The sequence below is a fragment of the Echiichthys vipera genome, assembly GCF_963691815.1.
Source record: "Echiichthys vipera genome assembly, chromosome: 3".
Classification (NCBI taxonomy): domain Eukaryota; kingdom Metazoa; phylum Chordata; class Actinopteri; order Perciformes; family Trachinidae; genus Echiichthys; species Echiichthys vipera.
Window position 1 is genome coordinate 15,350,681 of NC_139828.1, and position 25,578 is coordinate 15,376,258.

Consider the following 25,578-nt stretch of genomic DNA (forward strand, 5'->3'; position numbering starts at 1 on the left):
ATACATTTCATGTAAGATATGGCAACGCTATTTACAACTTAATATAAGCAAATTTATCATTTCTTTCTTAATTTACATACATTAAAAAAAACACTTGTCCCTTAGCTGGCTTATGGCTTCAAGTTGTTGAGAGAAATGACTCAGTTCAGGGGGTAAAAAGAGCATGAGATGCATCACTTCCATATAAGTCATTTTAGAGTCACCCTTATTCAGTTCTTGGGAGATGTTATCAAAAGTGAAAACAAACAATGAGGGAGTTGCGGTCAGCCACGCTGCAGCCAAATGCAAATGGTGACACGGTCATGCATCCACATGCTAGTTAGGTGACTTTGAATGGAATGGGTTGAATGCAAAACAAACGCACACAGAGCAGACTTGGCTGCTTCTCATTAAGACTAAGACCACTCTTGTCTCCCATTGCACAAAATCCTTCTGCGGAGGACGCCGTAACACTGAATGTTTTTCCACGACACATCCAAGAAAATCGTGTATCCATTTTCACATCCATTCAATCTGTCCCGGCCTCAAGCTATGCACGAGATAGAAACTCCTGTGAAAGGTTGACTTAGCTACACTGTGGTTTATGGAGGTTGTTGCTTTCTTGGTTTTTCTTGTTAAGAGCATCCATTGCCGTCTGGGTCTCCTTCTGTTCCTCTATGGAGCAGTTGGACACTGCATTAGCCATGATGCAAACCTTGCGGAGGAGGATCTCCCTAAGGAGCAGATAGACCCAAGGGTCTAGGATCTGGTTGAGGGAAGCCAAGCGGATCGCTGTCAGAAAGAAGTTACAGTCCAACTGGACGTCCCGGCTAAAGGTTTGATTAGAGGTCACTGCTGTTGAATTGCACTCGTGTGAGGAAACCTGGTTGGAGATCATCATCAGCATCAGCACCTGAGAGGGGGAGGCAGGCATAATGTTCTTTGGTGAAAATGTACCATTGAGAAAGCCTTTCAGGTTAATTTTATATCATGTGCAAACTTGTTGGCTGAGAGATATTTAATGTCACTGAACTCAAGACAGGCACTCACTCTCTGCTATCACTGCTACCACACACTATTTATAGCCTTTTGTGGGACTATTAAATCTGTGCCTGACAATGCATGATCTCATACCACACTACGCAGACCCCCCAAACAGGAATCGCTAAGTGGATTGCTCCTTAATGGAAAATGGCAGCAGATTTTCAAAGGAATCATACGTGACAGCGTTTATCTGACTGGCTAGTATGGTTTCTGGGGCAGAGAGAAAATAAACAGAGTAAAAGAGGTAATAGAAGTGACTGAGTGAGTGATTGAAGAAAACAGTAAAGTGTGATGTGTGCAGTGGCTGCTCTTGCTTCCTTTCACTGCCCTGCCAGCAGGAGATGAAGCATCCCCAGAGATATAGAGATCTGCAGCTGTTTGTGACAGGCAGCTGACAATAAAATCCAATTACACTGTGAATTATGAAACTGGACAATTTATTATATTAGTACATTGGCTTTCACTGGATGCCACTATAAAAAAAAGAATTCAGTATTGTTTAAAAGATATTTTAGGTATGTTATATTATATCCTCAGTTTCATTCTGCCAGAGTGACCATTGGTGGTGTATGCTGTGAGAAATGTGTAGGCTGCAGTGGGCTAAAAACATACCAGCAGAGGAGACCAGCATATAAGCAGGACGCACATGATCCCTAACAGTTGAATGACGGTCTCCGTGGTGAGCCGTTCCCACTGCTTAGAAGACTGAGACGTGCCAGACTTTGTTTTACACCTTATTACTAAGCCTCGGATCGTCACTACATTGCAGGAAAGTGTAACAAGTAGAGAGAAAATCCCAAGTACAGCGAAAGTGATGGCGAAAAAAATATTGCCCGGCACTTCCCTGTCCCCTGTGCTGATAAAGCACCAGGTGCCCGGCCACTGGTTTGTGTATTTCCCGACCCCTGCAACGGGTAGCAGCGCAAAGAGCAACACAAGACACCATATGACAGCCAAAGTCTGTTTTGTCACACTTGTTCTCATGTGATTGGAGTACCAGTGGGGATTTGTTATCGCCATAGCCCTTTCAATAGCCATGGCGCTGGCCAAGAAGAGAGAGCAAAGGCCAAAAGTTGTCATGCACACACCGAAAAAAGCGCACAATTTTCCGGATGAGTCGATACGCTCCCAATTCCGATCAGCTCGGTAAACCGATATTACTATTGGACTTGTCAAAAGCTGTCCAAACAGGTCAGTGAGCGCAAGAGATCCAATGCAAAGCAAGAAAGACTTTTTCCTTTTATTTTCCTTTTTTTTGTAAGAGATATACACCAGAATAAGAGCCAGTGAGTTGCCCACCATGCCAGTGATCATCATGGTTATAGGGAAACCAACTGACACGGATCCACGACTGGAGTTTTTGGTGACATTGCTTTCGCGCAATGACTTGGAGACGTTGTAGTCCAGCATCCCCCCGAAAGTGGTTTGCAAGCCTTCAAGAAAATCACAACCGTCTTTAGTCATCCTTTCGGAAAGAATACGATTACATTCAGCAGATTACCCATGAAAGTGTCCGACATCCTCTTGCGCTCCAAACTACTCCAACCGAATGCAGTGCGTAAAAGCGCGTCGGCTCCTTTACGCGCTGGAGGCGGGACCTTTTAGAAAAGCGCAGAGAACAAGCAAACAGCGAGGTACGTGGTTTTGAATGTACTTATTAATTTATAAACCCGATTTTTGGAAACCTTGTAGGACATTTGCGATAGGGTGATCTCAGTTCATTCAATTTCTATTTATAAATACAGACTTGACCACGGCACTTTAGATCAGTGTAACACTATCGCATACACCTGCTCCGGACCCAAGCGAGTCATGATGCCAGAGATTATCAACCCATCTTGGTGGAGAGAGCACACTGGCGGACTCTGATAAGATATGGGAGTAAACAAAAATGCTCTGCGCCTCTTAGGCAGACAGATCACTTAAACATTGTCCTTGAAAGTTTGAGAGCTGAGACATCTCTGCTTGGTGATCATTTTAGGGACATTTAAAGAAAATACGGCATGCTATGCAACATTTTCTCATATAAATAGGCCGATCTACGTCAGCTAATACAAGTTTAGATTAAAAATGGTCATATTATAGCCTATTGCAAGGTGCGCACATTGTTATTGTGCTAACCTAGGACCAGCTATATACCTGCTGTTTTGTTAGCGTGTATATATATAAAACTATATATATATATATATATATATATAAAACTATATATATATATGCTAACGAAACAGCAGGTATATAGCTGGTCTTAGGTTAGCACAATAACACTATGGGCACCTTGCAATAGTGCCAACTCATGATAAATGTGTCCAAAACTTTTCAGTTTAACAAGTTGTATCCGGTTTGAATGCAGTCCGCGGCATGTTGTGTCAGACCCTGAAAGTGAGTAAAATGTCAATACTATTAATGTTTGACTTACGGCTTGATTAATTTCACTCTATATGTAGGCTATCCCACCCACTGTTAAAAGCAGACTGCATCTTTGGGTATAAATCACCATACCAGCAGCAACAACAATGCCACCTGTTGGCCACAATGGGAACGACAGCACAAGAGTACAGCCCAGTGTTAAGTATTTAACTACTCGGTACATAAGCCGAAGTTTGTTTTTTTAAACGTTTTTAATCATTAGCTTGAGGTTGAATTGAGCCTAATTTAGACAGACTACATTATAAAGTCAGATTGAATTTGGATCGCAGGTTAATGGAGCAAGATGTTCTATGATCTGCTAAACAACAACAAAAAAATCTGAAGCCATTTAAAGTCACATTAAGTAGGTAGTTAACACATTACAAAAAAAAAAAATGTCTTACCTGGCTGTATCACTGGAAATAAACATCTACCTTGGAGGACACTAACGTCAGGATAACTGTTAAATTTAATCTGTATGCCAGCTTCACCTCTTACTTGACAACTTCATTGATTTGCCCTGTATCCTGTTACCATACTTGATTCACTACACTAGAGATAATCTGGGTTTAATTACACACAGATTTAGCAGATATTTCAACAGTAATCATCAATGCAGGTCTCTCTAGACTTCTCAGCACTACCTTGGCTAAATCAAACGCATAACGAAGAAACAATGTCCACAGGAGTTTATTTACATGAGTACATTTGAGTTGTTTCACCAATAAGAAGACTGTATTGCCAAATTCTACTAAGAATCGGGATGTACTGTATGGCGATTGTTATTTTGGATGTACTAATTTGGAGCATGAATATCAGTAATGTCTTTAATTCAATAGTTTCCCTGAAGTGACACATTATGGGGAAGAACTTTGAGTGTTAAAAACAGGGGACAGTAAAGGGAAAAAAAACAACACTAAACAGCTAAACCAAAGAATGTTATCAAAAAGTAAAATACTTACCTTGAAAATACAAAGCAAAATATAGATTTATAGAGATAATAAAACAAAGGGGCATGTATTCATTTAAAAATAGAGTAACAATTTCAGATGTGTCCTAGGGCCAAAAAAGGTTTTTAAAAAGATGTTTACTTCAATTTCCCCACATATGAGTAGAATCAAATGCTGTCACAACTGACATACAGCCTCTTCACAGTTTATATCTGATTTTCTTATGGGACCAAACAATGTTTATTAGACACCTGCAGTCGCAGTCAGAGATCGGGGTCTATGTGGTTTTAAAAAGGGAGTTTGTGATGATGGGTAACGCCAGAGAGAAGTCTTGTTGCCTGTTTTTTTTAAGGGATATAAGACTTTTCAATGAGAATGGACAGCATACAGAAATGATGTGGTTGTTTGTCCTTGCAACAACATGCATTTTTCTACTAAGGTTTATTGTCTTGTTTTAATGGCTGTAATAAAGTTATTTCTTTTTTGAACTGGAGCCAGAATGGGAGGATCCAGAGGACTGTCCGCGGCACCTGAAATCACACAAACATCATGGGAAGAAGAACAAGGTCAGCAGGCTCAACTATTAGCTTTCATTTATGCAAACTTGAAACAAGAACATAATAAATTATATTAAAAAAACAATACAACAAGGCAAAATGTGAAAATATTGCTATAAATCTGAATTCCCACAAGCGATGCGACAGATGGCTAATAATCAGTGCTTTTCCACAGAAACCCAAACCTTTCGGACGAACGTGATCTAGAACGCCTCCGCTTGCTCTGTCCAGATGAGGACCTGGAGCGACTGCGCTTCTGTCCCCTCTCAGGTGAGGAGGAGGGTGAGCGGGACCTCTTCTGGGGAGAGGAGCCCTTTCCAGACCTGGAACTGGATCTTTTGGAGGAATAAACCAAGCACTGAGGTCAGTAAGGTCAATACAGAGTCTCATCAGTGTGGGTATTTATCAAGCTTCTCTGATTATAAGACCACCTAACTATGGTTCGATGGTACTGAGTACAATTTGACTCGAAACACTGAAGAAAATGTTGAGCTTCCCCTGATTATTGTGAAAGCCAGCCCCACTCATGAGAGATGCTTGATGAAGATCCCAGTGTCAGACTTTTGAGCCTCAGTGACGTTAAAACTCAGTTCATGTAGTCAAACTGTGTACTCTTCATACTCTCAGACACAAGTGAAACTTGAAATAACCCTACATAAAATGATTGACTGTTGGGGCAGTTAATAAATTTCCTCATGATTTCAGACCAAAATGATCATTTGCAGTGTGAAAGAGAACTGCCGTGAAGTAAGCACTATCCAGTCTTTGTTCAAACTTAAGCTAGGACTGTTCTGGAGCTTTCAGCCCCCTACATACACTCTCTAAGGGAGAGAGTGTATGTCACCTCATTCACCTGGAGTGGGACCTCGAGCGAGATCCAGACCTGGAACTTGATGAGCTTCTAGAGCGGGACCTGAAAGACAAAAAACAGAACCTTTCCAATATTTTCTGAACAAGAAAAATAGCTAGATGATTAACACAGCAATGAAATCGAAAAGCATTTAAATTGTGAATATTTGAATAAAACGTATTCTTGCCGTAAGCATAACTGATAAAATATTAAAACAAATATTCAGACTAACAAAATATGCAATTGGGGGTTTGCAGAAATAACCGAAAAAAAGAAAGACAACTAAAACCTGTACAGGTAACAAGTGCAAACAGAGAACCGGAGTGCGTTTCAAGACTACAATATGAACAATGCATTCCTTCTACAGACGCTTCAAAACAAAAACATAAGAAGATATTATCATCATCATAATCATTCCAGTCTGCACTGCATTCCAGTCAAGTTTCTAACACCACAGAAGGGGAGGGGTTGAGAAAACAGAAAACAACAAATCATCAGAACAGGACATGTAATTGATGATCAGTAAATCAGAAGGAAGATTGAGCTGATACTGACATTTTGCCCGGAGTTACCCTTGACCTGTACCCTTTTACCTGGACCTCGACCGTGAACTGGAGCTGGAGGAGCGCGAGGATGAGCCAGAACGGGATGAACCTGAGCGGCTGCCTTTTTTCTTTGCTGGCTTGTCCTCATCACTGGCGTCAAGTTCATACTTTGACAGGTCTCCGTCATCGTCCTCATCTTCTTCATCCTGGGGAGGAAGTGTGCAATATTACATTGTTATTAGCTAGTATCATATTTCTTCTTTTGAATTTACAGCTCGAGCCACCAATCTTACATCCAATTTGTATTTGGAAAGGTCACCCTCATCCTCTTCTTCCTCTTCCTCCTCCTCTTCTTCTTTTACTACTTTCTTTTCAGTTTCTTTGGTGGAAGGCGTGCTGTTGCTCCTTCCACGGAACTTTTTCTTTTTCCTACCAAACTTTGACATTAAAACAGAGAACATGAGCTTATCAGTAAAAATGATAACCTTGGTAAATGCAAATTAAGTAAAAGAGTTTCAGATTAAGATTCTAACGGTCAAAACATTTTTATGCTTGTTTGTTACCTACTGTATGTCAGCGAAACAGTTTCAATAATCAAACATTACACTTCCATGTACTACTCACTTCATCATATTCACCGTCAGATTCCTCACGTTCAATATATTCCACATTCTCCCTTTCATTGAAACCTCCGCCATAACCTGAAAGGCAAAGATAGAGGGGAAAAAGCGATCAATAACCTGTTTTCAAAAGTACAAAAAAACCCGGCACACACTATGTTTTTGTTGGGATACCTGTTCTCTCTTCAAGCTTTGCATATTTTGGAGTGTTACACATGTTGCACTCTGACCTCCTAGCCCAATTGACATTGCCGCATCTGTATGTGAACAAGAGGGAAGGAAAATAAAAAAATCTTTAAAAAATCTTAAAACATGGGCGGGAAATATTTGTCGTTTGATTATTGTATTCTGTGTTCATCAACATTTCCAAATAAAAAGCTATTAAAAAATAAATAAATACATTTATTATTATTTTTAAATCGTATAATTCACATTGAACACATACGTTTTGCATTGCCAATCATTGGCACTGAAGAGGCCTCTACTCTTCTCAGCCAGCGTTTTCCCAATTTCTGTTCCTCCAGCTTTCATCATCTTTGCCTCTGTGGTTTTCTCTGTGAAAGCAAAACAATTATTTAGTATCTTTTTGTCAGAAAACATTATGCTTCTGCAAGACATATGTATCTGCATAAAGAAGGACTCACCCCTGCCACATCTGTTACAACTCGTTCTTCTAGCAAAGTTCACGTTTCCACACCTGCAAAAGCATAAATAGTATAAATAGTACATTGTAGCTTAGGCTTGGGCTTGTCATCACATCATCCAGGCATGAGATGAATGTGCTACAAGCAGTGGTGGAAGAAGTACCAAGAGATTTTACTTAACCCTCCTATTACCCTTAAATTTCACTATCACCATTATCCTTCGGGTCAATTTGACCCCAGCAATTTAAACATCTAAAAAATGATCATACTCAAAGAAGTTACTCAAGTCTTTATGTCAGGTACTCTGTGTATTTGATGACTAGCTAAATAGCATTTAAAATTAAACAGCACCCCAAACACTTCCTTATACACCCAGAATATCTATAACGTGACTTCAGAAATTACCGATTCACAGATTTTTTTGTGTGTGTATTATTTGTAAGTGCTATTTTGTTGAATTGTATAAATACTCTGTTACAAGTAAAATTCCTACATTAAAAATGTAGTAAAGTAGTAAAGTATTAGCATTAAAATCTACTTAAAGTACAAAAAGTAAAAGTACTCATTATGCAATATTGCCTATTTCGGAATAATATATTATTGTATCATACTTATTGAGAGATTAATGTAAGTATCTAATGTTGCATCTAATAAAAGATGAGGCTAAATTTATAACAATGTATCCTATTGTATTAGTTGATAACAATTTGTATTAAAAGAATCTGAATCAGTAAAGTAAAGTAAGTCACCAAATACATGTAATGGAGTAAAAAGTACAATATTGGCGGAGTAGAAGTATAAAGTAGCATCAAATGGAATTATTCAAGTACAGTACAAGTATCTCTTAGTACTTGAGTAAATGTACTTAGTTACTTTCCAACACTGATTATTATTCATGTGCCACACCACCACACTAGCTTGTGTTGTGCAGCCTGTGTCAAAGGCCTGTGCACTGACAACAGCTGGCTTGTCTGTCACTTAAGACGTTTTAAATGCAGCGTGTGTGCAACATGATACTGCTGACCACCGAGGTTAGACTCTGCACATGACGACTTTGCTCCTACAACACTGTAAACACCACCCACAATAATGAACTCTCACAGTCCCACAGAAGCTAACGAGAGCTAGCTTGTTAGCTTATAAGTCTGCGCACACTGGCAACTTACATTAAGACTTCCCTGACAGGTCACTCAAAAACATGCCCTCACCCTTAGAGCACGACTGATAAGCCGTGTTTATTTCGCATATAATACCAGGCAAAAAAACAAGGTAAAGGGGAACTAGTTTGCTCAGCTAGTTAACGTTAGCCCAGAGTGCTACCAGGCCTAAAGCACGACCAGCAAATTAATCAAACACATGCTGCTACAATTCACCAGCAGGTGCGTACACATTACATTTATTCTAAATGCGAGGAGCACCTACTTTTTATCAGGACAAATCCAGTCCCCGTCGCTTACTCGGAAACTCTTCCCCGACATGTTTGTGCCTGTGACACTGACTCGTGTGCTGCAGTTAGCTCGGCGCTTCTTCCTCCTACTCCCTCCACTGATGCATTCACGTGCTTTTCAGTATGACTTTAAACTTGCTTTTTTTCTGCTGCTAATTTGATTACCCGTGTTTGTAAGATATTCTGTGCACAGTGCAAACGGCCCATCATAGTGCTAGGTAATGTTTTGGAGAAAGCAAAACCACTTTGTGTAGCAGTGTAAGGATACACGTAGCCTTTTATTCTGTAACACTAACGAATAAGAAGCACACAACGATTATTATTCTTTTCACGTATTCTGAATCAATACATTGTAAATATGTATGTATAAGTTGTTGTGAAAATCAATTTACCACAAACAAACGACTTTTTTGCAAGCTATTGTCACAATTGTACTTTTTTAAAAACGGAATGTCAAGATTCCGGAAAACACGTGAATGCAACATTGACAAAGAACAACCCTGTTTTTCTTGAGAAACATTGTATCATGCAAACAATAATAATAAGCACAAGGTACAGGTTTCCTGCAATTGGGGTTGTAAGGTATAAGGCTTAGACCTACATTATTACATATATGCATCACACACACACACACACACACACACACACACACACACACACACACACACACACACACACACACACACACACACACACACACACACACACACACACACACACACACACACACACACACACACACACACAGTACAATATGCCTATAAACCTGCTATTAGTAGCCTATCATGTGTTGGATAGACCCTCTTCAACACACATCATTTTTATTTAAAAAGAGGAAACAATGCTTCATAAAGAGAGGGGTAAACAGTTAAAGTTGTTTAACATGTATGTATTTGTTGTCTTTTTGTTTTTTATTCTGTTAGGTTCATGACTCATTTATTCTTAGTCACTATTTCTTTCTCTTTGTCATTGTGCAATGTTTGCTCTAGGTGCCTCACCTTAATGCCTCATCAGTCCTCATGAGTTTGTGACCCTGATCTTTCCAGTTCTGACTTCTTGCAATACCAGTTGTTGCAACTAGATGGCAGTTAATGCCAACATTTAACACTGCACATATTCAGAAACACCTCCCCTCCCCCTTTGGTCTATGTCATCTGCTCACACATTGTCAGTGATTTTGCTTGTTCATCTAAATAAGGACAGCTATGGTGTGAAAAAGTAACTTCAAGAGGGCTAGAGTGTATGTGCTTGCATGTACTCATATACAAATATCTAGTATCTTAATATACTTTATACCACAGCAGTCTCACGGATAATAGCTATCAAGCAAGAGCAAGCAAGAGTAAATATTCAATTTGGGTTATTAATTTTGTGAGTTTTGCAGAATGTGCTATTCTTTACTCTCACTGTCACAAAAACATTTAAGAGACCATTACTGTCGGCTATACGTGTCAGGCCCTGGTGTAGTAATATTATTAATACAATTGTGCTGGACATATACTGTCAAGCTTTAAGAACAATTGTTTCAGTGCAGTATGTGAATTATATTGTTGCTTTGTTTAGTTTTGTTATAGGATCTCCATTAGTTTTCCCGGGGTCCACAGTGAATCATTTGGTGTTGCTAAAGCCACCCTTGCACAAAAAAAACGAGGATTCTCAAAAGATCTGCAATACTATGGGACAGGTGATAGTAAGATGCACTCTGACATGATTGTTTTTTATAAATATCCAAGCACTATAATACTTGACTGGGTTACGGCTGATTTCAAGTGTTAGAAGTAAGTTTGGGAGTATAGGCTGTCCATTTGTTAAAGATGTCTGCAGTAGCATCATTACTAGTCAGAGTTCATCTAATTTCCCACAGAATAGATTAAAACGGAGGACAGGGAGGGAGTCTTCTGATGGTTTTTCTGTGTCTGTCGGTGCTGAAATAAAATTAGCAGATGGATAAGTAGTTGAAGTTTATGCACAGGAAGAAAAAGATCTGGCAGGGGGATATAATTCATGGTTTAGATATTCACATTATGAACCATTGTCATTTGTGCTAGGCTATATAATCCCATACCCATTTATAAACCAATATGTACTGTAGGAATAAAAACCCTAATCATGTCGAGTTAATTACCCTTAGTTCTTTAGTCACGAATGACAGCATCATTCGATAACAACAGAACTGTCAATCAGATGTAACCTTGCAATTCCATGGGAGATAATTTTACTGCCCTTAAAGGTCCCATATGTGGCCATTTTCAGGTTGGTTTATACATGTTTTGTTTTCTACTAGAACACGTTTACATAATTTAATATAAATAAATATTTATATAATATATATAAAAGTATAAATATATCTGCATTTACTCTCTGTCTGAAACACCATTTTAGGGCCTGTCTCTTTAAGCCTACATCCTGAAAATGCACATTCTGCCCTGATCGTTCAGCTTTCCGGATCTTCTACGCTCTCAGCATCTCTGCACCGTCATTGTAGTTGGAGAATAACCGTAACGATACTGTAGCTGCACTTTCTACCTATATATTGTATAGCTGGGACATCACAACCATAAAAAAGTCCTCACGGCTCATTTAAAGGCACAGTTTCTGAATACAGACTGTATGCATTTCTCTATGGATAACACATTTCAACACTTTTGCAGTATTTATAAAGCACCTCAACCTGCTTTATGTTTAAAAAAATATATAGAAAATTCACTTTTTTCGACAATATTGGACCTTTAATATCAGGGTAGTTAAGATACAGGTAGTAAGACCCCAGATGCTGTTGAACTACTATTAATAAGGAAGGAGGAAAGGCTTTAAGTCATTTCTATTGTGATAGTATTATCAGTGGCTCCAGTTTAGATACAAAGCAGAGCTAAGGCGGATCTAGAAGCGTCCTTGTTCACCCAATCTGCTGTCAGTCAAAGGCAAAGACTCTTGGAGGTCGCTGTCACAGCTGTTCTGTGAACCTGAGGCCACACCAGCAGCCATTTCAGTGTTTCAGCTGGAGCCTACATTCTTTTCTTGGGCCTCTGTTCCCTTTGCCTATTTTTGACAGGGGTGAAATGATTGTTGATGCATGTCGTTTGTATCTTGGACAAGATGGGCTTTATTTAATTGAGTACACTCAAGATGAACTGAACACGACTTTTTAATCATAATGTTTCAATCATCATGTATCTGTTAGGGAGACATGCACTTGATTTATGAGCCCCGCGCTAGGTTTATTATGGCTAAGGGCCAGCAAAAAATATGTTTCAGAGGCACAAGGCACATTTTATAGTTCATCCTCTTCTGTTAAAGGAAATGACTCTTGGACCCTCATCAATTTAATTCATACACAGAGACAAGGAATGTGGTACTGCGTGAAAACAACAGCCAGCCCTCACATATTGTTATTTGTTTAAGATGAGGCATCCTCTCCATTATGTTCTTGAGTTTTCTTTACTTCATTGAAGTCATTTTTCATAAAGGAAGACTCTTTTCCTCTCACTGAGATGGCTCATCTCTACTCACAGGTTTCAGCTGAGGATGTACTTTCTGCTCGCTTTCATTGTTGCACAGAAAAGAGTGAGAGGAGATATGGAGCAAATAAAGCCGTGGAAAAACTAATAAGGAGACATTGCCAATGCAGTGGGTATGTTTGTTTGGAGCACTAGAGTTGCATGAAAGATTCAGCAAAGAGTCAGGCAATTAAATAGCACTTAGGTAAACAATGTCTAATTACATTAAAGTGGCTTCACTGGTGGTAATTCTTTCTTAACTTAACTGTGTCCTTTTCTGGCCTATGTACAGCCAATCAGCTGATTAAGTCCTGGGTCAATAAGAGAGATTTGTCATGGTGTCAATGAGGCTTTGGCTAGGCTGACAACGTTTTCTAGGCCAGTGGCTGGTTACGGCTGAAGGTTCATGCACAGCAGAGTCTCTGACAAGGAAAGGCAGCCATGTATGCAGGTTCGGAAAAAACCTGCTGCAAGTCACCAGGGCCTTCCAATACTGACAGATGGCAGGGAGCTGTTCCAGAGAAAAAAGGGGTACTGTGAGAGTTAAAGGCCCATGGACGTTGTCACCATCCGCCCACCACTCTTATCTCAGTATCATGATTCAGCATTAATCACACAACCACACACAAGTTAACTGTTATTTTTTTATTATTTAATATATTAATGATCAATCTCAAAAAGTGGGGGAAAAAAAGGAAATAGAAAAATATAGAATTATACATACATAGCTATACACATACAATATACTGTATACAGTACATATGCATACACCCACACATACATACCACAATATAAATACATAATTGAAAATGTTTAAATTGAAATTTAATTGTGACTTCAAAATCTATCGAACCATGGATCAGTGGGGCTGTTTCCTAACTGAATGTTATGTGATAGTGTGCACTTATGAGGCATTTTTGTATTTTTTTCTGCACATTTGTCACAGGACAGTCCAAGGGGCGGAAAGCCGGGCCTGTGTTCAGACTTTAGTGGTGGGAGGTGAACTGCAAGGTGCCAGCGAACCACATCAGAATTATGTTATGCAGACTACTGCACAGTGAAACAGCTCGAGCTGGGAGATGTGCTGCTGCATTGTAGCGTATCTCCCATCCTGTCACCTGGCCCTTATCACTAAAGGACATTCATTTTGGGAGCCAGAGAACAAATAATTTCAAATCCAGGCTCACACCAACTGTTGTAAAAGCAATCTGCAAAACATGATATGTGTGAAACTTGGCGAAGACTTGGTAAAGGCTGGTGGTTTGATCCTTGGTTCCTCCTGTCTGCATGTCGAACCACTGAACCCCACGTTGCTCCCTGGGCGCTTTTCAGCAGCTCACTGCTCCTAAGGGTTGGGTTGAATGCAGATTTAAGTTGTACTAATGATTATATGTGAACACTGATCAATAAAGTTTAATGTGAGAGTGATAAATCTACAGTTTAGTTGTAATAAAATGCAAGATAGACTGATCATCAGATTTTAGGTGCATTTGAAGCCAATTGATCATTTTTTTAGTCACTATAGATGATGCCAATGCTTTGAAATTTTGTAAAGATTAGAAGAACTTTTTCAAAATCATGTCCTTTAAACAGAAGCATGTTTTGAGCAGAGACAGCCATATTTTCAGCTTGCAGGTGATCTGGAGCATTCCTCACTGACAATATCGATGTGTCAAGTCCAGCCAATCTTGACAGACCAGAGAATTGGAGGAGTGATGTTGGCACAAAGTCTGAGACCAGACATTGTTCTTCAAATGGAAACAGAGAACTCCACAGATAAAGTGTTTACAGGGTGAGAGGCGGTCTCACTTGATGATTCCCTTGTGTCTGAACAAAATGCAATATCTATACCCCTCGCTTCCATTAAGGCAAGGCCAATGGGACGTTCTCAAATGTCATTTTTCAAATGGTTTTGTCAGGTCTGTCTTGCAGACTCTTGTTTAATTGCTGCACATCACTTTTGGAGGCCGCCTGAAAAGGAAAGAAATCAATGTCCCTCTGTCCTGCTTCAACCCAAGGCAAGATGAAGTGAGTATCATTCACCCTGCACCCCTTTGTGTCAACAGAATACAATTTCCATTGTAAACTATATTTAACCCTTTTTTAAAAACAGCTTAATGTGTAATTAGAGATATTATAAGATGCTATTCTTTTTGAATGTTAAAATACATATACAATATTTATAGGCAAAATCCCCCCCTCTAGTGGAACAACATGGGACCTTATTTGACCGTCAAGAGACAAATAATGTTTTGATCCTGTTTGAATTGTGCCATGAATTACACATACAGTATAAGGTCGGTCAATTTAAAAGATAATTTTGCAAGCCAAGAAAGTCACCGTTTGGCATAAAACTACTAGTTCATTGAGCTGTTTCACACAAAACTAAATGGTACTGTGACATTGACAAACTGTGACTTTCTGTGCTTGCAAAATTATCTTTTAATTCATAGTCAAAAGTTATTTGTCACTCGCCATTCACGACTGTAAGATATTTCTTTCCGAATTAATGTCCTGGGGTACACCATCCATCAAAATCTCCCTCGCCGAAAGGGAGGGACTTCACCTCTCTGTTTGGTAATATTTCACTCTTTTCAATGGATGTTGTATATTATTGTGGCAGAGGAGAGAAAATGAGATAGAGGTTGAGTGAGGGGAAATTGACAGATGGAAAGAGTAAAAGGAACAGGAGATGGGTTCACAGTAAACAATACTCAGACTGTAATTAAGTGACCTGACTTCAATTAGAAGCATTATGCAGGGAAAATTGTTTTTGTGGTTTGATGCACTCAACCGTGCATTTGATCCCACAGTTCTTCTACCGTTATCTTTAACCTCCCACAATTCATTTCTCTTTATTCACTCCAAGTTTCACGTCAACACCTCACTCCCGGGCTGACAGTTACTGAAGAGGTAATCTGATTGCCTTTTAACAATGGCTAATGCAGGAAAATGGGAAGCGGCTTCATCGCAGCCTTGGCCTATGCGTCATCTGACTCTGCTCCTGGCTGTGACACAGTCCTGACAGTGGGGTGATTAATGTGATAGGTGGAATTTGTCTCGTTATGTTGACACCGGCTAATAAATGCCTTGTAAACAGCCAGTCACAGCTGTTAATGCATCATCATAATCCAGGATTAGGAGGTGCCAGGCATGGCCAATAAATGCAATTAGGTGCTGACAAAATTAATTCGCCCATACTCTGACTTTCCTGCGCCCCTGTCCATTCTGAGGGAAACTCAAGTGTGTCGTGAAATTCTCACAGGGTCGTGAGAAGATAAGCGCGCTGAAAATCTCCCCATTAAATAAAGAATATCTAACTCAATTTGTGTTCACTACAATACATAACGGTGGAATATTAACTCCAAGTTAGATTGAAATGAAAACAAATACCCCTGCTTTGCTCCTCTAATCTATTTGGATTTATGGAATTATGAACAAGTCAGTCGGCTTGGGAGGGGAAAATCGAAGGAGAAAACCGTGTCCCAAATGAATATAAGTGTGAAAATGTTATCAAGCTGAAACTCATCATGCAAATGCCGTATTTTATTCTTACAACCCTCAGAGGGATGACAAGACAGGTGACTTTTAAATGAGACTGGTCGTTACTAGAGAGGTCACCAGGACAGTCATTAACTCCCTGTCACTCATCTCCGTCACGCCTCATTGGTGGAAGTTGTGATGCATTTCTTCATGTTTTTACTCACCTTGCTTATTTTTAGCACCTCGGACTTCGGGCTGATGTTTTTCTAAAGATTATAAAAGGCACCCCCCTTTCACCTCTCACACCCAGTCAACCCGCCCTATTACCAGAGGGATGGTCAATTGAGATGATCAATTTGCATAATGGAGCATTAAATTGGGCTCATCACGACCTACCTCTCAGCAGCTTGCTCCCATGGAGGGCTCGTGGAGAGTGGCAATTGCTCTTGAAGCGGTGGCATGTATCCTCCTTGCTGAGTATTCTTCCACCATGCAGGCTGGTGAATAAAGCACCAGTCACTGAATAATGTAGGCTCTTATTCATGAGTAATCTGGTGCCGTATTGAAAAGTTCATGCTAAACGAATACCCGAGTCCAAGAATGAGGCTTAAAATATTAAAGTAGAATCAAAGCTCAGATTGGTTCCTTTGCCTTATTGTCAGATCTGCTTTGAAAGAGAAGGAAAAAAGATTTAGCTTTGATATATTTTCCCCAACGTAATATTACTCCTTTATTTTACTTTTTTTTAAAAAGAAGTGTTTCCTCAACGTGTCTAAAGGCATGCCATCCTCTGTACTCATCCATTCCCATTAGCTTAACATTGTACTTAATTTCAACGTCCATCCTCAGAGTGACCAGTGGTCATTTCGTGGACACAAAGCAGATATTTTGATTAACACCTACAGAGGAAATCTAAGACAGTTATCTTAGGCAGATTAGTTGAGCTTTTAAGAGGCATGTCAGAGCCTAAGGACCTGTGACGAATTGCATCCAAGGAGCTGCTCAGATCGGAGGCCGGCGGGCTGTGATTGATGTGTTTGCTGTGTGAGTGGCAGGGAGGAATGAGATAGAGCTGTCATTGCCTTCTTCTCCACCGTGTTGCCTTTGTTCGAGGGGTTTCCTCTAGGGAGAGTGATGTCCAGTGAACAATAAGGCAGAAGCTCCTTGGTGTGCAGGTTTTGTTAACTGGCCATTTGTAAGTGCCCATTTGGCGTGAGAACTGGCAGCTGGCAGCTAGAGCAGATTTCATGAAATTGAGTGCACAACTAAGATGGACTCCGATGCACATTTCAAGTCATTTTAACATCAATTTGATGTTTTTAAAAAAGCCTTTTTACTACATTCTCTATATTTTACTACAACCACTCTTCATGGAGAGGGCACTGGACGTAAAAGGGATTTGCTCATGTCATGAATAGTAACTGGAAAACTTTAATTCCCATGAGTGAGTGCTACCTTTTCCTGCCACAGGCAGCCTGCTGGGCTTCTGGCAGCCTATCAGCCACAGCCTGACAGGTGATTGACATTAAAGAACTATGAGATTCAGAGGTAGTTTTGAGGCATTGGTCTGATATGTTTTTATGAATCTTTTGTCAGATATTTCTGTGACATTGCAAGCAAGCTTTCTTTGGTCTGTCTTGTCTGTGTGAGTCTGAGTTTGGAGCCTCACGCAGAACGGTTGGTGGGGAGATTAATTGGTATGGCTCTGCATGCATGAGTACGATCTAATTTACCTTCATCAGTCGATACACAATAGTAAAGGGTTCCTTAACAGGCAGTGGTAAAATACATCTGATGGTTTCATTCCTGTTCAATGTCTGGTCTGTTTGGTGCTACTCAAGGCTGTCACTGAGGCCAGAAAAAAACAAACCACCCCGCTATCTGACTGGAATCTAACAGTTTCCTCATTTCATTTTAAATGTCATACCCGAAAGACAACATGGCTGAGTATTTGCTCCGGTACGCTCCAGATCCATACCATTAGCATAAATGGAGAATCAATTATTTCATCCCTGATGGAGCTGATTATGCACAGACAATAATGGCAGAGGGAAGAAGCCATAATTACAAGATGACCTATGTCGCCTTTCCACCATCACCAGTGTAACACCACCATGTTGGTATTTCAAGGGTAAGCTGATAATTACCTGATAAGAACTGCTTGGAAAGTGGGAGAAGCAGATTGGTCCCGTTTTCACATCTCTTTGAATACAGCACCCTTTCATTCAAATATGGACAAACCTTGTAACTTCTGCAACCATTTCCCTTCTACTCACATGCCCACTGTCAACACAAACAGGACTCATCATACGCAAAAATGTTGACTCTTCAATTTACATCAAATGTAACCGGTGTGTCATATTCTTCATACTGCTGCCCATTGGATGATAATATCCACTGGAATACAATTTAAATGGCTCTATCTCCTGAGGCAGAGGTGCTGTGATGTGCCAGCCATTCAGCAGCACAGCCTACAACCATCTAGTGCACAGAAGTGGGTCTTACCACTTCCATGTCATGCCCGTCGAAATGACAGATGAGGTAAAAGAAAGGCAGATTGAGGGAGGAGGGGTAATATGTGTGAAAGAGAACAGTAAGGGGAGGGTTTACCTCCACTGCTGAAAAACCACCACTCATAAAATCATCTCTTCTGGATGCAAAAGGAAATGTCACAGAGATAACATTAAAGAGCCACAAATTATTATTTGCTAAATGAGAATTTTGCTCAAATCTTAAATATGGATCAAGACTAGAAGCACCTTCTGAGCCATTAAACCTTTTACTAAAAGCAGCCCGCAGTCAAATGCCTCATCTTCAAATCAGTGCTTTCTATTAAGAGACCACCAAGCATTTAAAGCAGAATCATACTTTTTGCTTTGACTTTAAGAAACCCACAGCCTGCTGGAGTCATGGTGGGAAAAACTTGGTGTAGCCCACTGAATTACGAGTGATATCAGCAAATGCGTTGCAAGATGTTATTAATTATTTACATGGCTGGTAACACAGCATCCTCTTTTGAGGACAACTTTAAAGGCTCTCCTCTCCCTACTCTGGTAATAATGTTGACTATATTACTGCGAGTGAGTAGCATGCATGTATGTATCAGTCAGAGCAGGAATCAGTGTGAGATCAGACACCACTTCGTCATTTCGACTCCGCCGTTCCACAGCATGCTTTGAAGGGCTGGCTGCAAAGAATAATGAGGAGGCTAAGGTCATTTGGGATGACTTGGGTACCAGCCCACACACACATACACGCACACACACACACACACACACACACACACACACACACACACACACACACACACACACACACACACACACACACACACACACACACACACACACACACACACACACACACACACACACACACACACACACACACACACACACACAGATATCACCACAGAAGATCTAGAGAAATTGTTAGAGAAGGAGAAGAAAGTCTAAGGAAGTGTTGTTAAGATAGAGAAAATAATAGATATTATGTAGAGATGAATGCAGAGAGCATGCAGAGTCAAATAAAATGTGCCGTATAATGACTGGAATTTAGCATTGTAATAATTGCAGGTCAAATACTTGAAATATATTAAAGCATGGTGATCTGACTGCTGTGCAACTGTTTATCACTCTTAGATGAACGATGCTGAGCAACTGTGCGCACTTCATTAACTGTTGCTGAATAGAAAACATACTGCGAGAGGGAGACAGTTGGAAATACAGGATTCGCTTCTTTTATAATTCAACTGGTAGAGGTTGTGCGTGTTTCCCTGACAGACATAATAATAAATATGACCTAATGGTGTGCCATCCAACTGTCGGAGACTGATTTTTCCTTCTTGCACATCTCAGGCCCAAACTTCCTTGCAAATCATGCCACATTGCTGCCACCTTTCGAGACAGCTGGGCACAATTGTGTCTGGCAGATGTCAAGGCATCCTGGCAAAACAACACAAATCTGGGACAGTTGGACTCCGGCAACAAGCAGACGGGACATCTTCTAAATCCATGCCGCCACGAGAGGACACTGTTGATGTATCAGCCTGGAGGCTTGTTTATTAATATAGATGTACCCACCTTTTTAATAATTTCAACTACTTGAGTTTAACATAACACGTTTCAGATGAAAAGGTAAGTGGTAATATGCTTTCATCATCATCATCTGTAGATTGGGTTAATAAATAATGTTGAGAGGCCTCTTATTTCATACTCGAAGTGTGTGTGTGTGTGTGTGTGTGTGTGTGTGTGTGTGTGTGTGTGTGTGTGTGTGTGTGTGTGTGTGTGTCGTATATAGTAAAGGGGTATATGGCTAGCTATTTCATTCTCTAATAACCTCTGTTGAAATGAGAGTTTTGGGGATTGAGATAACAGCTGATTATCACTCTGTGTTATTATGATAAGCATGCAAAGAAAACTACACAGAGACACAGGGCATAGCCAATTATGAATATGGAAACCTATTCATTGAGTCAAGCCCTATTCTTTTCAGACTGTAACAGCCTGACACAATAGATATCATCTGCTGATTCCCAAATGACTTCCTGTCATGTTGATACAGATACAGGTTTAGTGGAAGTCCATTGGTGTGGTGAATTTTAAATATGGATGCCTAATCATTGAGCAAAACACTGGTAAGCCACAGTACATTATTCTTGCATTCCCATAAACATCCAATCATATTCACAGTCATTCCTGCCGCATGAATGTCCATGAGGGTGTATAATTATCAATAAGGGCCTAGCCAATGGAAAAAATACAGACAGATATTTTGTTAAAGTTTCTTACTTATACTCACACCTTGTATCTCTGTATTCCACTCACCAGATACACGTCAGTACAATGTTTATGATTAGAGGCATGTGATGACTGAAAATAACAATTTATTCCATAAATATCATATCATAGGGCGGCACAGTGGTGTGTGGCTGGGAGAGAGTTTGCATGTTGTCTGCGTGGGTTTTCTCCATGTTCTCCGGCTTCCTCCCACAGCCCAAAGACATACAGGTGTTAGGTTAATTGATGACTCCAAATAAATATGTAGGTGTGAGCGTGAGTTTGAATGGTTGTCTGTCTCTGTCTGTCTCTATGTGCCCTGCGATAGACTGGCGTGCTGTCCATTGTGTACCCGGCCTCACGTCCAATGTCAGCCCCCTGTGACTCCTTCATGGAAAAGCGGTTGCCTATGATTGATGGATGATGGATAACCTATCATATTGACACAAAATGAGGTCTCTTATGTCTGTGATTGTGGTGAGTAATCACTGTGGACATTTAAATACAGTGTATTTTCTCAGCAGTCCTATTCACTCACTCTTACGCCAATAGAGACAGGTTTATTGGATATTTTGTGGGTAAGGTGAATTATATCTCATTAAAAATAATACAGAGCGGGGGGTTATCACTGTTGACACAAATCAAAATTTTCACTATCACAGAACATATTGTATCAACCTTATTCCTAGCCCCTGTGATACCTCATGTGAATTATGGGCGTAAACCGGAACCGGCACTTTCCATGGCACAGTAATCCTCATAGCGTGTTTGGGGGGAAAAACATGCGGGAACACCACCTGTTACATCTCAAACAGGATAATGTGATCCAACCTCTGCTGTCTTTTATTGAACAATGGGAGGACGACCTAAATAAGGGGCTTCTGTCGCTACAGACCATATAGAAGATGGTGGTCAGCACGTCCCCAGTTTGAAGAAGCAAGCACCAGTAAAACATATTTTAGCCACCTGAAAATAGACCCACCCAAATAAATCAATATCAGTTCTATTGTATGCAATATTTAGAATATTTTCACCGCTTTACATTGTCATCAGACAGTCCTTTCTGATAGGGAACTGACGCTGCTTGTCGTCAGTGACAAAAAGGTTTTACCTTGCAGAACACAGGAGCTTCTGGTCTACTGCTGCCCCAATTGGTTGGTTTTGTTATTGTGTGACTTTGATGGTTTAAAGAGTCAGGAGCTAACAAAACTACTAAACTAATTGACGGAGGCAGCAGTAGACCTCCTGTGTTCTGCGAGGTAAAATTACTGTTTTTGTCAAAGGAGTCTGGTGGCTTTGACGAGAGCATAGATTGATATGATGGCTTCAGTTCCTCGTCAAAAAGGGTTGTCTTATGGCAAGATAAAGTGTTGAAAAAAATAAAAAAATATAGCATACACACTAATTTATTAGGTTGGCCTTTTTAAGGTGGCTAAAACAAGTTTAGCTGCTGCCCCCATACGGCTGATTCATAACAGTAATATTTTTTAACCTGCTGATGGATGATATTTGTGCTTGTGTTATTATTCACTTCAAATTATAATGCCATTATATGTGACATTTAATCATTTATTTTATTCTTTATTAGTTCATATTTGCAAGAAAAATGGAAATGAGCACAGTGTCACTTAAAGTGGTTACGAAGAACGAAGCATTGATCTTCTTTGTTGAGAGTATAACTCGTGTCCCTAGTTAGCCTTTCCTAAAAGATAAAACAATTAAAGATTACAGTTTTTCAGTGCTTCTTCCAGACTTCTATTCTCTGTAGCAGCACCGACACTACACCCCAAGTGCGATGTCCTAAATTAGTCCCTTGTTCACACATGCTCACTATGCCATATATCAGTAGTTCCCAACCTGGGGGTCAGGACTTCCCCAAGGGCTCCCAAGATAAAATGGAGGGGTCACAAGACCAATGGGAAAAAAAGTCGATCCCCCCTGTGAAACACTGAATACTTGAACCTCCACCTGGCCTCTTAAATCCTTCAAGTGAAACAGTCTTTAAATTAATTTACTTTTTGGTTGAGCTTCTTACAACTTATGTCTACATCAATGCAATAACCTGTGATTTGGTGTCAGATGTGGAGTCAGAAAAGGTTGGGAACCGCTGCCGTACATAACAGATCAATAGTTTACTCTCCATATCAACACTGACAGGTGCAGTGTCGCACAACTGTAATTTTTACATCTATCAATTGTGATGTATGGCATTAAGTTGTTTATTGTGCATTATACAGAATTTTGGAAGAATAAACATCCATCGGAACATTTTCCAAGTTTTTCATTCCGTTGTTCTGAACTGATCCAGAGACTTTTCCGATCCCCAGCGACTTTGTCTTCGTTAAAAACGACTAGAGTTGTGTTTGGCGACTCTGTTCTGTCACTCTGCGGTTTCTTTCCCCACCGATGGTTTTTGAATTACAATGCAGCCTATAACTTCTCCACTTTTACAGTATATTGTTTAATATTGCATTTTGTGTGTGTGTGTTTCTCCCTGACTTATCATGTTGTGTATGTGATTTTGAGTACTTGAATGTGTGTTTGTAATTGTGTGGCTACATCCAAATATATACAGCTGTTGCGACTGTCCTCTGTGGTAATCCTGACACACTTTCATTCTGAAATACGCCTCACAATTAATTCTTCGAGTTCTCCATTATGGGCTCCAGATCATGTTGGTTATATGGGGGGAGAAACTGTGAACGTTGGAGAGCTCTGGTTCTTCACATCTCCCTCTCATTACAATGCCTTTGATGAGTTCATCACGTCAGGGTTGGCTAATGGGTTTGAAAGGCGAGTGTCTGCTTTGCTCAAGGCTTGCTGACAGCAATAAAAGCCCGCAAGCCCTCTGCGGTGATGCCTTAGATGTGGAGTGGCCTTGTCAGGGGTTGACAGCTCTGCACGATGGAAAAGCCAAGTTGAATACATTCTTTGTTATGAGCTAATCAATCTAAAACTGATCAATAATTTAGAACCAGTCCTTTCAGGTGGTCCAATGGCTCTTTTTTAACTCCACTTTTGGTCTGTTTGTGTGTGCACGTGCGTGCGTCCGTGTGTGCGTTTGTGTGCGTGTCTGGCTACAGCATGTATACATGTAACTGCCTCTTCAACCCTGACTCCTGCTCTTTGTATCTCAATCCTCTCCTTGCCTCTGTTTGTTTTGTGATGTCTTTCTACTTGTTGTTGATGTGATCCATGATGTGTTGCTCCAATCATGCAAAATGTCCTCCACATCCTACATGATTGCTTATACAATATTATCAATATAACTTGTTTAATTTAACGACGTTTCATATATTTCATTCTGACTATTCTCATTTGACTAGAGAAGGGTTGTCCTCATGCTAATCTATAATATGTCATATGTCAAATATGTTATTGGTCTTCAAAAGGAGACTGGTCTTTTCACAGAGGTGGTTAGGTCAGTAACATTTCAATCCAGGGCACTTGATTGCAGTATACCAAGCAATCCCCACGGAAATAATCTAGGATTATCCTGTTGCGATGCTTATCCCCCATATATCTGAAATGGATTTCCCCAAGACATCAATAAGCACATAGCTGCAGACTGCATAGACTGCATTGCCTGTCATCTGTGTTGCCAATTTTCTCCATATGTGAGAGTGAGAGTATTACTTTATGCCACTAGACACAAATCCAACTTCTGCCAGCTTCCCTCAGACTCTGGACCATGCCAAGCAGACATTGCCAGTCAGTACCTCTGTTGGTAGCAGGCAGGCCTCAAGGAGTGCAACACACACTTGTGTTTCATTGACATTTGCTCTACTCCCTCCTTGGGTTTTCAGACAGCAATTGTAAGATACAGATCTAAAATACATTTTTGATAACATCTTTAAGCGTGCGATCACGAGATTTGTTGTCACTGCGCCATTGCCAATGAAAATCTATCTGACCTGACTCAGAAATTTGATGACTCAATCCTGATGCACTGGTGTTAAGCACTGCTACGCTATACTATGTGACATATATTCAAATATTACAATGCTACAGACTAGTATTCGTCCATCAGACTAGTATTCGTCCATCACCAAAGCCTCATGAGCAGCAAGCTCTGTCTTATTACTTCTGTTCAGTTTAGGCTATTTTGGTGGATGGTTCTATGGAAACAACAGTGCGAAAAGTCTTCATGGGCTGGAACAGGGTGAAAATGTAGCGTGGTCTGAGTAGTGTCTTCAAAAGGTACAGCACCTCTGTGTGGCGTTCACTCAATGGCCCTCATTTATCAATCTTGCGTGAAAATAGGCGCAGATCTGAGTGCAGAATTGGTCTACGACAGAACGCACGTGTGATTTATGAAACATTCGTATCCGACCAATCTCAGCGTACGAATGAGCGGGCCTTGATAAATGCGGCGGCTGAATTCAATCGTCATTAACATGTTACGCCCTTAAATATTCCTGGTTCGGAGGCCTCGCCCACTGAGGTCAAACATGGAGAGACGAAACACTGGTTAGAAAAGAAACTTTTCCGACACAGAGATCGGCATCCTGACATCCGAGATGGAGCAAAATAAAGATGTGCTTTTTGGCAGCCTTAAGAGTGGAATAAAAGGGGCGTGTAAAAACGCTGTATGGAAAAGAATAACGGAGGCAGTCAACCCGAAGCAGTGCTCCACTGTGACCCGTGTGCATGTGTGCGCACTGTTGAACCTGCGCTCCTGCTCTGTAGCGGGGTTTGCCAGCGGGGTTATTAGGTATTCCGTTAGAGGATAACCTTTGTCACCATCTGATACCTTGTTTGATTTAATGCAATTTATC

At 40.3% G+C, this 25,578-nt stretch overlaps 2 protein-coding genes across 2 annotated transcripts; both read right to left on the reverse strand.

Annotated features, from left to right (window-relative positions):
- Window positions 1-442: 442 nt before the first annotated feature.
- Window positions 443-2,557, reverse strand: ptger3 (prostaglandin E receptor 3 (subtype EP3)). Its single transcript, XM_083911272.1, has 2 exons — window positions 1,636-2,557; window positions 443-892 (listed from the first exon to the last, which is right to left on the reverse strand). Exons 1-2 carry the CDS (start codon window positions 2,485-2,487, stop codon window positions 566-568), a joined length of 1,179 nt encoding a protein of 392 aa, XP_083767398.1. The 5' UTR covers window positions 2,488-2,557; the 3' UTR covers window positions 443-565.
- A 1,546-nt stretch (window positions 2,558-4,103) lies between these two features.
- Window positions 4,104-9,135, reverse strand: zranb2 (zinc finger, RAN-binding domain containing 2). The gene is made up of 10 exons (XM_083940525.1): window positions 9,018-9,135; window positions 7,596-7,648; window positions 7,397-7,505; window positions 7,126-7,208; window positions 6,956-7,032; window positions 6,625-6,768; window positions 6,380-6,537; window positions 5,790-5,849; window positions 5,122-5,271; window positions 4,104-4,909 (listed from the first exon to the last, which is right to left on the reverse strand). Exons 1-10 carry the CDS (start codon window positions 9,071-9,073, stop codon window positions 4,852-4,854), a joined length of 948 nt encoding a protein of 315 aa, XP_083796651.1. The 5' UTR covers window positions 9,074-9,135; the 3' UTR covers window positions 4,104-4,851.
- Window positions 9,136-25,578: the final 16,443 nt, after the last annotated feature.